Here is a 16288-nt window from a genome sequence, read left to right as displayed (position 1 = left end):
GCACTGTAAAAATGATAAACAAAAGAAATAGTATTTTTCAATTCACCTCATACAAGTACTGTAGTGCAATCTCTTTAGCGTGAAAGTGTAACTTACAAATGCAGATTTCTTTTTTTTGGTTATGTAACTGCACTCAAAAACAAAACAGTGTAAAACTTTAGTGCCTACAAGTCCACTCAGTCCTACTTCTTATTCTGCCAATTGCTAAGACAAACAAGTTTGTTTACATTGACGGGAGATACTGCTGCCCGCTTCTTATTTACAATGTCACCTGAAAGTGAGAACGGGCGTTCACATGGCACTTTTATAGCTGACGTTGCAAGATGTTTGCATGCCAGATGCGCTAAAGTTTCATATGCTCCTTCATGCTTCAGCCACCATTCCAGAGGACATGCTTCCATGCTGATGATGCTCGTTTAAAAAATAATGCGTCAGTTAAATTTGTGACTATACTCCTGGGGGGGGGAGGGGGAGAAACTGTATGTCTCCTGCTCCGTTTTACCCACATTCTGCATATATTTCATGTTATAGCAGTCTCAGATGATGACCCAGTACATGTTCGTTTTAAGAATGCTTTCACAGCAGATTTGACAAAACACAAAGAAGGTACTGATGTGAGATTTCTAAAAATAGCTACAGCACTCAACCCAAGGTTTAACAATTTGAAGAGCCGTCCAAAATCTGAGAGGGATGAGGTGTGGAGCATGCTTTTAGAAGTCTTAAAAGAGCAACACTCTGATGCAGAAACTACAGAACCCAAACCACCAAAAAGGAAAATCAACCTTCTGCTGGTGGCATCTGACTAAGATGATGAAAATGAACATGTGTCAGTCAGCAGCATGGATGAATGTCCTCTGGAATGGTGGTTGAAGCATGAAGGGACATATGAATCTTTAGCATATCTGGCATGTAAATATCTTGCAATGTCAGCTACAACAGTGCCATGCGAATGCCTGATCTCACTTTCAAGTGACATTGTACACAAGAAACGGGCAGCATTATCTCCTGCAAATTGTAACCAACCTTGTTTGTCTGTGTGATTGGCTGACCAAGAAATAGGACTGAGTGGACTTGTAGGCGCTAAAATTTTACATTGTTTTATTTTTGAATGCAGGTTTTTTGTACATAATTCTACATTTGTAAGTTCAGTTTTCATGATAGAGATTGTACTACAGTACTTTTATGAGGTGAACTGAAAAATATTTTTTTATTTTTTACAGTGCAAATATTTGTAATAAAAATAAAGTGAGCACTGTACACTTTGTATTCTGTGTTTTAATTGAAATTAATATATTTGAAAATGTAGTAAACATCCAAAAATATTTAAAATAAATGGTATTCTATTGTTGTTTAACAGCACTATTAATCACGATTAATTTTTTTTAATCGCTTGACAGCTCTAATTAGTAAAGCACCTAGGAGCCCTAGTCATGGACCAGGGCAGAAGAGGTGTTTTCCAGGATTCATTTAAACTAATACGTTTAGGCTTGTAGCATGGACAAGTTTTTATTTTTCCATTCTGAAACTGCTGCTAAAGCATTTTTAAAAAGTTGATTGAATTTTAAGTGAATGCTGTCCATTTAATGACAGGTTTCAGAGTAACAGCCGTGTTAGTCTGTATTCGTAAAAAGAAAAAAGAAAAGGAGTACTTGTGGTACCTTAGAGACTAACCAGTTTATTTGAGCATGAGCTTTCGTGAGCTACAGCTCACTTCATCGGATGCATAGCATATCGTGGAAACTGCAGAAGACATTATATACACACAGAGACCATGAAACAAAACTTCCTCCCACCCCACTCTCCTGCTGGTAACAGCTTATCTAAAGTGATCATCAAGGAGGGCCAGTTCCAGCACAAATCCAGGTTTTCTCACCCTTCTCCCCCCCCCCCCCCACAGACACACATACAAACTCACTCTCCTGCTGGTAATAGCCCATCCCTCTTTGAAACATCTCTTTATAATGCGCATGATAATCAAGGTGGGTCATTGTAAGATGAGCTATTGCCAGCAGGAGAGTGAGTTTGTGTGTGTGGTTTTTGGAGGGGGGCGTGGGGGGGGGGTGAGAAAACCTGGATTAGTGCTGGAAATGACCCACCTTGATTATCATGCGCATTATAAAGAGAGGTTTCAAAGAGGGATGGGCTATTACCAGCAGGAGAGTGAGTTTGTATGTGTGTCTGTGGGGGGGGGGGTGAGAAAACCTGGATTTGTGCTGGAAATGGCCCTCCTTGATGATCACTTTAGATAAGCTGTTACCAGCAGGAGAGTGGGGTGGGAGGAAGTTTTGTTTCATGGTCTCTGTGTGTATATAATGTCTTCTGCAGTTTCCACGATATGCTATGCATCCGATGAAGTGAGCTGTAGCTCACGAAAGCTCATGCTCAAATAAACTGGTTAGTCTCTAAGGTGCCACAAGTACTCCTTTTCTTTTTTCTTTTTGTCCATTTAATATACACTTTAAAATCTGACTCCACGTCCCCTCTAAAAATATTTTAAGCTGATGACTAGATTGCTGGGATAAATATACAGTACAGTACAGTAACTCCTCGCTTAACGTTGTAGTTATGTTCCTGAAAAATGGTACTTTAAGCTAAACGATGTAAAGCGAATCCAATTTCCCCATAAGAATTAAAGTAAATAGGCGGGGTTAAGTTCCAGGGAATTTTTTTTCACCCTTTAATACTGTACACAGCGATGATGATTGTGAAGCTTGGTTGAGGTGGTGAAGTCAGAGGGTGGGATATTTCCCAGGAAATACCTTACTGCTAAATGATGAACTAGCAATTGGCTGAGCCCTCAAGGGTTAACTCTTTGTTAATGTAGCCTCATGGTCTACAAGGCAGCACGAATGGAGGGAGGGGAGACAGCATGGCAGACAGAGACAGAGAGACACACCCTGTGTGTGAGAGAGAGGTGCGCATTGCTCCTTTAAGGACGCTGACCCCACTCTAAGTACATTGCCTTTTTAAGTAGATCAGCAAGCTGAGATGGCAGCTGCTGCTAGGAATTTCCCTCTGCTGTCATGTGTCCCTCTTGCTCTGTGGAAGATGGAGTAAGCAGGGTGCAGGAGCAGGGGGGAGGGGGACACCCTGACATTAGCCCCCATCTTCCCCCGACCCTCCGCACAGCAAGCAGGAGGCTCCAGGGAGCAGCTCCAAGGCAGAGGGCAGGAGCAGCACATGGCAGTGGGGGGAGGGACAGCTGAACTGCCGGCAATTGGTAGCCTGCTGGGTGGCTGCCACATAGGGAATTTAGGGGAGAGGGGAGCTGATAGGGGGGCTGCCGGTCCACCCTGGTTCCAAGTCCCCACCAGCTAGCTGCAACAGGCTGCTCTTCCTGCAAGCAGTGGACAAAGCAGGCGGCTGCCAAATGACATTATAAGGGAGCATTGTGCAATTTTAAACGAGCATGTTCCCTGACTGATCAGCAATGTAACGTTAACTGGGACGACTTTAAGTGAGGAGTTACTGTATATATTCATGCTGCTGTTGTCCCTCTGCTGAATGGTAGCAGATGTCTAGGGCCTTGCAGATCAGCTTCCTGTTCAGATGGAAATCAGACATACAGAGCCTGGGTATATTCTTATTGTAACTTGTTTATACACACACACACCAGTTCTGGAACAGAGGGGTCACAAACAGCACACAGACCATCCCTTCATTCAAGAATCTCAGCCCAGTACCAAGGCCCAATTCCCATAGAACAATTCTGGCGCAAGAATTGGCTCTGTTTAGAGAATTAGGGCAGGCAGTGCACACTCCTGCTGCTTACCAGGGCTCCCCCAAGAACCTGCAACTGAACCAACACCACCATAGCATTTCCTCCAAGACTAAAAATGTGCTTGCATGCTAAGAAAAATAACTTGTAAGAGGTGACTCCTGCCATAATACTGTTGCAATGGAGATAGTAATTTACACTGCTGTATCACTTTAATTCTTACATTTTTTTTATTTTTGTGTACTGACAAAGAGGGTATTGTGACAATTGTTTACCAATCTTTTTAGTCTAATGCTGTATTAACCCTACCATATGGACATTGGTTCTTGTTTCTAATCTCATTAGTCCTTGTCATCTTCCTTTACAGTCTCTGATCACCTTTGTGAACAAACACCTAAATAAGCTAAACTTGGAAGTGACAGAATTAGAAACACAGGTAGGCGCTTTGTACAAGAAAATAAATCTCAAGGTGTAAATTACAAATTTAGGCCCCAGTTGTGCAAACTGTTTTGCATGTGCTTCTCTTTATACACGTGAGTAGTTCTGCTAGAGGGGTACACGTGTGTTTGCCTTATTTTGTAGGTGATCGTTATTTGCAGTAACGTTTGCCTCTGGCCGCTTCTCTTGCCCACTTATTGCACACATGACTTATAGCAGATGCAGCTGGTAATTTGTAACCTCGCCTGGCTTCAGATAACAAGGGAAGTTTTAGAATATTTAATATTTGTTTGTGTTATTGACTGTAATATATGGCTGGGTTTCAGACCAATGTTTCAAACACATCAAAGAAAACATGTGCAAAGCACTCGCTGTATTACTTAAATTATGGATGAGAGCAGGTGCCGGGCATGTCTTTTCCAACTGTGTGAATTCAGGCTGTTGATCTGAACCAGGATATCCTCAGTTGATTCAGTAATTGTTGTGGCATAGGTCTGTCTGTGTTTAACTCAGTTTAGATATTGGATATCCTTCAAAACACTATAACCCAATCAAATGTGAGTTCTGGTGACACTGGGGCATGTTGCTTTCACTCAGCTGCGAGCATATCAGAAGCTTGCATAGCTCTAACTGCTGTAATAGAAACAATTACACTGTGTGATGGAAGAGAGTTCATAAAAGATAAAGATTGCTTTAAAATGGGACTACATGGTTAACTTATTCTTTGCTGTTTGCCCAGGAGAGTAAGTGTGTGCACTGGATAGCCTAGGGAATTGGTTATGGACTACTGAGCATTTCATCTGGGTAATTGGTCTGAATCTGGCCTAGGCTGATATAGATTAAATTGATCATCCACTGATGGAAATTCTGGGGCCTTAGTGAATGGGAGGTTTCAGTCCAGTTCTGGGGCCTGGCTATCTTTATCACAAAAATGCACTTGAGCTCTCTGCTGAGATACCTGTGATTAATTGGGCTATGGAGACTTGATCCACCCTCTTGCCCCAAGAGTCTTGTATGATTGCTGTCAATGCGGTATCTGATTTATGGATACAGATCTTTGATCTCCAAGGGCTGTCAATCCAGCATCATTCACCAGTGCTGAAATGTACAAAGAATGTAAAAAATACAAGAAAATGGGCCAGGGGAGGTTAGAATAAATGGAAATATTGGTTAGATGAGACACCCTTCTATTTTAGGAATCAATCAGAATCTTGGAACTCCACCATTGCACTTACCGTGGAAGCAGTTGCTAGACTGCAGTGCAAAGTGGTCAGAATTAACAAGGATTTTTATGCTGTGGGAAGTAGGTTGAGAGGCTATCATGTCTGACAAGTTACTAGATAACACAGACTTTTGATCACTGAACTATTGCTTACCTTGGTCAGATAGTGCAGTAGTACATTAACGTGCTGGCTGGGTTTTCTGTACTACTGTCCCTAACTAGATGGAATGAGACCTGGTCAAGTGTTTTGAGAATTTCTTCCTTTAGTGGCTGGCCTACAAAGCGGATGTAGATAAAGATTTTTCAAAGGAACAAATAGCAACAAAGACCCTAACTCCTATTCATTTCCAATTGGAGGCACCTCTCTACCATTTGTGCCTTTGAAAATCTCCCCCTTAAGTCTATTGTCAGCTAATAGGAGTTTCTGCTTCTGCTAAAGTGGTAGTGCCTTATCCCATGCCACATTTATGTGGCTCTGGTTTTGGAAGTGTAGGTCTCTGTGGATTGTTGCACTGCTTTATTATTACTGTAGTGCATAAGAGCCCTAGTCATGGACCAGGACCCCATGGTTCTGGATGTTGTACAACACAGAACAAAGACCGCTCCTGCCCCAGAGAACTCTTTGCATGTTCCACCTTATCTCTGATTAAAAAGTTCAGGGGATGTCATACAGGTCATATTGGAACCAATATAGGGAATTCTGTTTGAAAGATACAGTACCTGCCAACATTTAAAAGGAATTGTATGGGTTTACAGCAGTGATACTCTACTGGTGGGTCTCTTCATAAGCTTGGTGTGGCTCTCCTCTTGGGTTGGAGCACCTCATCCCAAGTCACATGAACATACATATGGTGTAAAACAAGGAAAAGGCATGCAAAAGAGTTTTGTGTGGTCTTCTGGGTTGTCTTTTAAAGATATAGTTTCCCATTATCAATGTAGCACATAGTTACTCATAGTGAGGGTGGTGAAAACAGTGCACTCAGATGTGGGGAGACATCCCTGTGCCCCTCTGCAGCAACCTGTCTAGCCACTTAGGGCTAGGTCAATGGACTCCAAAGAAAAACCCGTTCGGCATTCGTCAGCTGAAAGGATATTGACCATGATACAGGGCCTTGATGGTTGAGTCTGGGGAGAAGAGGAACTGGCCAAGGGTCCTACTGTTTCTGACACAAGTGCAGTAAACTCCTTCCCAGTCCTGAATGGGGCAGAAAGTAGATTATTAAATGTCTGTAAACCAGCTAATGAAGTGCTGCAAGTAGAGGTAAATGGGTTGGGCCGTTTATTTTGATTTTTCTCATTGGTTGCAAAGCCTTGCATGAAACCAAATGCCTCTTGCCTGTCATCTGGGAATTTCACCAGTATCTCTCCTCAGTTTGCAGATGGCGTCTATTTGGTATTGCTCATGGGTCTGCTCGAAGACTATTTTGTTCCACTCCACAACTTTTATTTAACACCTGAAAGTTTTGATCAGAAGGTGAGTAGAAATTCCAATCTGGACTCCGCTCGCTACCATATCCCACATGCTATTTTCCATCCATTGGCTGAATTCTCTTCATGCCCAATTAAGCCAAAGTATAGCATATCCTTTCTTTCAAAGGCTGTAGCGAAGGTGCATTCGTTATAACACTTGGCAGTTCCTAGAATCTGTATTTTAAAGGTTGCCTGTGAAACAAAGGTGTAAATCCCAGTGACTTTACCAATACTTCCTGAATGACTATACTATAAACATATTTAAGAGAAGAAAAGCTAGGTCCTGCGATGTCCAGCACAGTTGTGGTCAGATGATGTTTATAAACCCAAAGGATATAAAATAATAAATAGTTTGCACTTACATAGAACTTTTACATGTTCAAATTGAATAACTTATTTAATTATTATTACAGCAATGCTTAGAGGCCACTCTGAGACCAGGGCCCCATTTTGCTAGGCAACGTATATAGTCACAAATAAGAGACAATCCCTGCCCTGAGCTACTAACAATCCAAGAAAGGCATAAGAAGGGCAAATGGTGGGAGACAGGAAGTCTTGTCCCCATTTTACAGGTGGGAAACTGAGGCACAAAGAGACTAAGTGACTTGCCCAGGCTAGCATAGGCAGTCAGCACCACAGTGCCAGGAATTGAACCCAGATGTCCTGAGTCTCAGTCCAGTGCCTTCACCACAAAGCCATCCTTTATCTTTCCTAATTTTTGTCACTTCCCTGTAAAATGTGGAAATAAGTAATATTACCTCCAATGTATATGAGGAACTGACGCAGAGCAGTAGTGACTTGGCCAAGGCCACACAACCGGTCTCTGACTATACTGGGGTTAGAAGTCATTTGCTGAGCACTGATAGTGGGATTGATTCTATACCAGACACACAGTCAGACATAGGCTCTGATCCTGCAATGAGCACCCATTGGCAGCATGCAACACAAAACCGCACTGAAGTAAATAGGAATCTACACCAGCTCAGGGATCTGCTTGTGCACAAGTCACTGCAGAATTGGGGGGCCATTGTTCCTGCCCCAAGGGGTTTGTAATCTAGGTACACAGTTTTCCTCTGGGTCTCCCAGTGTTCTGTCTGTCTAGCTAAGCATTTTCTTGTATTTCTTTCCATATGGTAAGATGTGAACGATGGCGTCTGAGCTAAAGTGGGTTATTGTGGATGGGCATCACAGACAAAGTGAGCTGTGAGGAGAGGGTAAGGATTTGTCACGCTGTTGCAGCAAGGGGCGGCCTAGATCAGTGGTGCCTAGAGTGATAAGCAAGTTGTGAGTGTTGCATGCCATTGGGAGGGGCGATAGGTTCTGTGTTGGGCCTTCCCAACAGCCATGGAGAGGAGGGGCAGTGCTGGCTGCCGACTGCCTACTCGGGTTGGACCCCATGGGCCCTCCTTCACAATGGGTGTGCCGCAGGGCTGAAATTGAGTGAGTGACATTGCAACCTGGTACACAGGGGTCACTGTGCCGCTGAGGTTTGGCCCTGCCATCCCCCCGTCATGGTGGAGAAGTGGCAGGACCAAATCTGAGTGGGCAGAGGGGCAGCCAGCTCTGCTCCTCCTCACTGCTGCTGGGGGCTGGCTCCTACACCAGGGCTTGCCTGACCTCGTCCCACTTCCAGCAGCTTGTTTCCTCTCTGCTCTGCCCACAGGACTTGCTGAGTGAAAGCCTCAAGACCTGCTACAAGGAGGAGGAACTGCAGGGCATGGGAGAGGGGCAGCAGGGAGCCCTGGAGTGTACCATGTGAAAAATTTCAGGGATGGCCCTTGGTTTAGATATCCTGGTTCACTGTTAGCCTCCATGCTATGTAATCCTCCTCCATGCTGTGCAGTGGTGCAAGTACGGTGGTACAGTCTGGTACGCCATACCAGTAAGATATTTATAGCTGGTATGGTGTACTGGAAAGACACAGGAGGAGCCTGCCCCACCCCAGCCCTTCCACGCAGCTGCATCTCCTGAGTCCTCCTGCCTGGGCTCTGTAGAGCAGCCCCGCCGGAGGACAGGGCTGGGCAGGGGTGGGGTGGGGTTGGGTTGGGGCCCGACGGCCTCACATTCTGCTCCTTGCCCCGCTGCGGTTCCCAGGAGAGTCCTGAGCAGCCCTGCCAAAGGACGGTGGATACAGCAGCTGCTTCTGCCTCACATTCTTCTGTTCCTTTTGCCGCTGCAGTTCCAGAGAGCCTTGATCTCCCAGAAACCTCAGTGGTGAAAGGAACAGAACATGGGGCCACCAGGTGTACTGCCCCCAGCCCTTCCAAGCAGCTGTGTCTCCTGAGTCCTCCTGCCTGGTGTCTGTACAGCAGCATGCCCCGACTCCTCCCTCCCCCACATCCATAACGTGGGATGGATGTGGATCATGGGGAGGGGACGGGGAGAGCGCGGGGGCCCCAGGCTGGGGGCAGAGCGGGGACGAGTCACGTGGGTGGGGTCACATGGGGCAGTCACGTGCCTCCCCTTTGTGTCCTTTCCATGAGTGCAGCGTACCAGCAAGAAATGATTTCTACTTGCACCACTGATGCTCTGTAATCTCTCAGTGAGTTCAGTGCCAAGCACAGTGGGGCTCTGACCTTGGTTGCAGGCCTTAGATGCTTCTGGAATACAAACAATGTATCTGCCCCCTGCGAGGTTGGCTCCTTGTTCTGGTGGGGTTCTGTGGAGCTCTGGTCTGAGTGCATAGTGCATTCCAGGGTTATGAATAGGAGTGAAGCTGGCTGCATCGGGGGTTGACATGTTAGTAACGTTGCAGGAACTTAGTAGTCTTTAAGGGTATGATCCTGCAAAATGCTGAGCACCTTCAATTCCTGCTGACTTTAATGGAGGTGGTTGAGGCCCAGCGTCTACCAGGAGGAGCCCAACACCTTAAAGGACTTGGTCTTCACTGCCCAACTCACCTTTGATGGATACAGCTCATCCTCATCAGAAGGGATTGTACCATACTGTAGGGCAAAAAATATATTGTACCAAATTAGGAAAGTATTGTAACTGGCTGAAGAGATTGCCTGAAACTCCCTGCCCTGTTAACCGGTGTCGATCGCGCTGAGAAATGGCAACCTGGGGTTTGCTGACTCCCTGAGGCAGTTGATGATGAGTTGCCAGATGTGGATGTATGGGAGGTAGGAGTGGCTTCCTGGAGAGGAGAGACGAGAATCCAGGATGTGGTCTGAGAAATTCTATGAGAGAAACACCTAGGAGTAACCGAGCCTGAGGATAAGATCTGAGTGTATCTTTTGTTATCTTAGAGTTTTCTTTTCCTAATAAAGAAATTCCAAGGGAGTGGGTGATGATGATGGACTTCATATTCTGTGTGGACTATGTTTATAGAGCAGGTTGGGAAAGATGAATATTTTATTATTTCATTAAAAAAACCCTTCATGGGTACTGCTTAGCTTTTTTTTTTTTTTTTTTTTCAGTTTTTCTTTTTTTCTCTCTCTCTTATGGGTTGAATTTTCTTGCGTATAAAATCGTACAATGCCTATCTATATGCTATAGCTACTCAGCTGTGATTGTGGTGTTGCTTGTTTATGTCTAGCTGCATGAGACTCATGCTGAACCAAAGTTATTAGATATTGTTTTGAACCAGACACGGAAGAAGAAAGTGTGTCTGTGAGCATGAGGAGGGATTAGTTTGCTTTTATTTGTGAACTGTGCATCTCTTTCTACCTCTAAAATTGGTTTTGCCTAAATAAATCAAGGAAAAACAGGAGTAGGAGGAAAGATTACAATTCTGATCAATTAATCCAACAAAGGGAGCTTTTTCTCATCCTAATGCAAAGGGGTTTTGTATGCATAACTCCTTCACTCACTGAGATGAGTAGTTTTAATTACATCTCCCCCTTCATGGCACATATTTCCAGAGTCAATCACTTAAAGGGACAAAAATACAAAGATCTCTTTATACAAATTACCTTTCCACATGCAGAGAGGAAGAATTTCTTAAACGGCAGTAGGCATCCAGAAGAAAAGCTGATTGCTCACGTTAAATCCTTTCAGACTAACATTCTCTCCCCAACAGGTTTCTCTTCTAAGGGCTTGTCTACACTGGCAATTTACAGCGCAGTGGCTTTCTGGGTCAGGGGTGTGGAAAGTTTCAGCTCTGTAATGCGTCAGTGTAGACAGTGCACTAGCGCTGGGAGCCGCGCCTCTCGTGGAGGTGTTTCTTTTTTTTTTTTTTTTTTTTTTTTTAGAGTGCAGGGAGAGCTCTCTCCCAGCGCTGTGCCCACACAAGCCAAGCAATGCTTTAGCTTTGCCAGTGTAGACTAGCCCTAATTGATCCTCTTCATATTTTTCTTTCCTGTGTGTCTCCCTGTTCTGTTCTCTGACTTCGCCTTAATTCTAAGAGTAGTTTTTGTGGGTTCTCTGTTAATGTGACTGTCTTCTTTTTCATAGAACCCAGAAGCCCTCTTTTCCTCTGTCAAGATACTGCTCTTAATTATTACTGAGGGACAGCCGTTTACTGTTGCTGATTGGTACTTAGTTTGTAATGATCTAGTGAAAATCATTTGAAAATGTTAAGCCTGACCTTACTTCTAATCTCTCTCCCTAATTGTCACCTGCTTTCTGTTGAAAATTACTGCTTGGATGGCAGATGATCTGTTCCGTAGAGTCTGAAACACTATAATTTATCATGAGTATACAGACAGGAAAAGCTCACCAGAAATGCAGATGTTTCTGCCCTCATATAAAGGCTGTGACATCTTGACTTCTCCAGGTCCCTCCCTGCCCTACATTTGTATGATTTATTGATCTCAGTAGCACACCAGTCTCCAACACAGAGACTTGATTGTTCTGCCAAGCTTTCATGGGGTTTCCTAATTCAGACTGTACTCCATCTTAAATTTTTGACTCTTTACATTTGGAAACTTTCTTCTTAAATGAGTCCCTCGGTCGATTTGATTTCTGTTGTCTTTACTCCTGGGAGGAAAACAGCTGCGATTCAGATCAACAAATGTTGTTGATTTTAAAACCAACAAAATAAATCCCAGCATCATTATTTTTGATGTCAAGAGAAGGGAGAAGAAAGTAACTGCTTTTTTATCGATTTGTTAGAATTTGGGAATTTATTTAAATTGCTTCTTTGCAGGTCCATAATGTTTCCTTCGCTTTTGAGTTGATGCAAGATGGAGGGCTCAAGAAACCTAAGGCTCGTCCTGAAGGTAATATATACGCTATAGAGGTACAAACTATTTATACAGGCACAGTGGCAATTACATCTCTCGTGTTACTCCATTAAAGTCAACAGGGTTAATAATGTTGTGGGTGCATGTATTTTACACACACACACACACACACACACTTTTATCAGACTCCCTCTTATCCAAAAGACTCCTTATGCATATCTGCGTTATCTCCCTTAATGTGCATCGTAACTGGAGTAGACTCAACTATTAACAGGTTCAAGTCAGGCCCATGATTTTAGTAAGTGATAGTGCTATGTGAAAGCTGTTCAGAAGCCTATGTTAGATTAGTTGGTGTTTTCAGTCTTTTTCCTAGTGGAAAGTTTACATAAAAAATTAGCACTAATTTGCGAGCAGCCTGATCACAGAGATCAATAACTGAAGGGATAATTTTTCTCCTATGGAAATCAGTGACAAAAACTCCCGTCGGCTCCTATGGTGCAGGGCCAAGTACTGAACGAGCATGAAGACTTGAATTATGCTTTTGACTTTTTAAAGGCTGTACCTCCGAGTACCGAAGCTAATTAATGGAGCAGTGTCAAGAATCTTGCACTACCTCTGCACTGTTTGCTCTTTGGCTAACAGGAGGAATTATGTCGTCTTGACTGTCAGTCGAGCAATCTTCATTTTCATTATGACTACCCCAGAAGTGTGCTCGATGCTTTTGCAGCACACACAGAAAGACAAGGGAGGCCTGAGGAGTTTTACAGTCTAACTTTAAATGAGACAAGTGAGGATAATAAATAGCAGGAAGGGGATGAGGTGAGGAAGGGAAAATGTTACGGCATCAGGATCGCCTAGTTACTCGGTTTAGGCATGTGCCCGTCTTCATGTCTCAGACTGTTTTTCTTCTTTCCCAAAGTGCACCTAAAGGAGAGATTTGAATGAAGTGAACATCCTAGCCTGGAGGACCAGAAGCAGGAATACATTCCGTATACTGGGGCTGGGGAAGGTTGTGGGTGCAGTGGGATCAAAATCAGGACTGGCATCGTTGGTGGAGTGGAGGGGACGGAGGGGGAGAAGAGGTGAAGGCAGGTAGCTTAGCCTGACCATTACTGTTTGTTACTGCAGGAAAGCATTCAAAACGGTGTTATTTTACTCTTTGCTCTGGACTCCATGTGGTTTGCCCTCTGATTCAGTGTACAGCAGAGGATATCGTAGTGAGGCCTGGTCTATACTGGAGTGGGGGTGGTTGATCTAAGTTATGCAACTTCATCTACGTGAATAACGTAACTGAAGTCAGCGTACTTAGATCTACTCACCGTGGTGTCTTCACTGCAGTAAATCGACTGCTGACACTCCCCCGTCAACTCTGCCTGCGCCTCTTGGTCCGGTGGAGTACCAGAGTGGACAGGAAAGCGCAAGGCGGTTGATTTATCGTGTCTTCACTGGATGCAATAAATCGACCCCTGCTGGATTGATCACTCCGGAGGTAAATGTAGACATGCCCTGAGAACTGGGACAGGTTTCAGTGTCTACATGGTCTTAAAATCAGCTGATTATTGTACCCTTTAGAAATTAAATTTATTAATAAAAGTAGGAGGGCAAGGTTAGTTAATATGGCAGTCGTCTTGGTCTGATTGTCCCCCCGCTATTGCAGGAGGTAGTCTCGTGTGTACTGTTCCCCTTTAGCACCGGTTCACATCTGCTTCTCTGGGTTGAATGAGGGTGCTGATACACCGCACAGAGCTGTGATTTCCAACAGAGGAGACACTGTTTTGTACAGCTGCTCCTGTGGAAGGGACAGTAGCATCGGAGGCTGTTTTTGTTGCAGTAGTTTTATTTCATCTTGCTGTGGAATCCAGAAGGACAGGCATTTGCAAACTTTGTGTCCCTTTGAATAACAATTTGCAGTGGTGCAGTTTCTCACGCTCCACAGAATGTTCTGTGTGTGGGATTCGCTGTGTATGCCCTACTGTACTGGTGTCACTTTGTGCCTGAATGGACTGGAAAAAGCGCCAGTTGAAGCTATTTATTTACATTGATGGACAGTTGGTTTGACTCGGGTAATAAAGGCCTCTTGAATTATTTGTTGTAGGATTTTCTGAGGACAGGGCACTTTAACACCACTTTGCAGTCTAAGTGCTTTCTGCAGTACTCGCAAGAGACAGGTCTAGTATTCAATTTAATATTTTGGTATATCCTGCTCCACTCACTCCCACCCCCATAAAATATCAAAAGTCATCTTGCATGGTGTATACAACATTCACAAATTACAGGCCAAATTCTGGCCTCTGTTACATCCATTAAATACAATAGACACATCTGAAGGCAAAATTTTGCCCTAAGTCATTAAAGTAGAGTGAATTTTAGTGGGCAGCTTTATTATCTTCCCAAGGGATTTTGACAGGTTGGTAGAGGTATTATTCATTTAAACTCTATTTTAGGCTATTTTTATGATTTATTGCCACCTTTGGTTGGCATTCTGTCAGTTAGCACTGGCTGGGCTTTGGCCACACAAACTTCCTCTTACAAGGAGCGGAAGATTGAGATCATGGGTTTTTTTGGGCATGTCTGGTGTCCCTCTTGTCAGTGCTTCTCATCTCATGGCCTATAATTACCCATGCAGTGAGGCTATATCTGATATTACATTACTTTTTAATCTAGCAGACAAAGGTTTAACAAGGTCCAATGGCTAGAAGTTCTTTGAAAGGAAAAATTAAACTGGAAATAAGGCATAGATTTTATAAGTGAGAGTAATTAACTAATAGAACAAATTACCAAGAGATGAGGTGGATTCTCCATCACTTGAACTCATTAAATTAAAAGTTGATGTATTTCTAAAAGATATATTCTAGTTCAAGCACAAGTTATTAAACTCAGTGCAGGAATTACATGGTAAAGTTCTCTGGTCTGTTTTATGAAGGAGGTCAGACTAGAAGATTGTAGACCCTTCTGACCTTAAATTCTATGAATCATTACATTACATTAGCAAGTAAAAGACTCGGGTTTATCCCTTTTCAGCAGGAGGAGTGAGCAACATGTCATAATTCCCTCCCCATTGCCTCCTATCAGCTGAGGCAGAAGTTATGGCACTGACTCAGAAAGAAGACCCACACGGTCTTCAAGGGAGGTCTCTAGGATGTAGGACCTTGAGAATAGGAAGGAAGGGAAGAAGTAAACCAATGGAGCAATGGGAAATGGCACAGATACCCTAAGAATCCCTGAAGGCAGAGGACCACCTGTCACCTTAAAAAAACAATCATCCCTGTTAAGTGATGATTGCAAATAAACTGCACCGTCCACTTATCTTGCAGACCAGGTACTATAACAAAGAGCAGAGACAATGAATCTCAGTACTGGGCACCTAGAGATGTAGTCCTTGATCCTTGGCTCTAGCGGAGCTGTGCTTAGTGCAGCAGTAGAAGGGGGCTTTATGTCACCTTCATGCTCCCCCAATGCACAGGGCTGCTTTGGTCTCAGCTGCTCTAATTTCTAGCTGCCTGCAGTGGACTCAAGGGGGATTGGTGGAGCGCAGTGCTTTCTGGCCACCTTTCCCTCCTTTGGAGTACTCTCTGTGTTGGCTGGATGGTGTAGAGTTGGCTATGCAGGCTCTGTGCCAGGTAGGGATTGCCCATGCCACAGTAACCTCAGCTAGCCTCATAGGCCAGCTGTAAGGGTGCTCTGCACTACGAGAGCTATAGATTTGGTACTGGAACTCCAAGTTGGCTGCCAGCACCGTTAGGTTGAATCTTCCTGTCGGTTTCCCTGGCCCACACCAAAGATTCCCCTTGGCTTGCTGATTGTGGAGGATATGGCTGGTAAGAAGCTTTGCTCCTCAGGGCTAAATTCACATTTAAATCTGTCTCTGAGGCAACTCGATCTGTTGCACAGAAGGTAGTACACGTTCCCAGGCCATTTGGGAGTGTTGTGCTGCTGGGGATGCTGTGGAGTTAAACAGCTTCCTACGCCTTCTGGAAAACTTTGATATACAGAAACGATTCTGCTAAAACTAGGACTTTTCTTCCTGTGTTATAGTGGTCCTTTTCATACAAGCAAGATCTTTGTTAGGAGTTCCCTTGCTCCTGCTGCTTATGCACACGTACAAGGGTTAGGAAGAGAGGATAGCATGGGGGAATAGCATGACGCTGGCAACTGGTAATTGGATATGTGGCTGTTCACTTCTAAGTCACGACATAAAATCCGGCCAAGCTGATAGAGGTTGCACGTCATTTAGTAATGCTGGTGGCTGTCCGGAGGCTTGTGTAAAATAGTTAATTTCTTCCCAGACAAGTGTGTGCAGCACAAATCTGTCCC

At 44.1% G+C, this 16288-nt stretch overlaps 1 protein-coding gene across 1 annotated transcript in view; it reads left to right on the top strand.

Moving 5' to 3' along the window:
- Window positions 1–16288, top strand: part of PARVB (parvin beta) — a 96742-nt gene that overhangs the window by 76848 nt on the left and 3606 nt on the right. The window contains exons 10-12 of the mRNA XM_074936670.1: window positions 4086–4154; window positions 6751–6852; window positions 11938–12010. Coding sequence (XP_074792771.1) covers window positions 4086–4154; window positions 6751–6852; window positions 11938–12010 — 244 coding nt within the window. The remainder of the gene's footprint in view (window positions 1–4085; window positions 4155–6750; window positions 6853–11937; window positions 12011–16288) is intronic.

Source organism: Natator depressus, chromosome 1, assembly GCF_965152275.1.
Source record: "Natator depressus isolate rNatDep1 chromosome 1, rNatDep2.hap1, whole genome shotgun sequence".
Classification (NCBI taxonomy): Eukaryota; Metazoa; Chordata; order Testudines; family Cheloniidae; genus Natator; species Natator depressus.
Note: the sequence above shows the minus strand (reverse complement) of the source record. Positions and strands in the feature narration are given on the sequence as shown.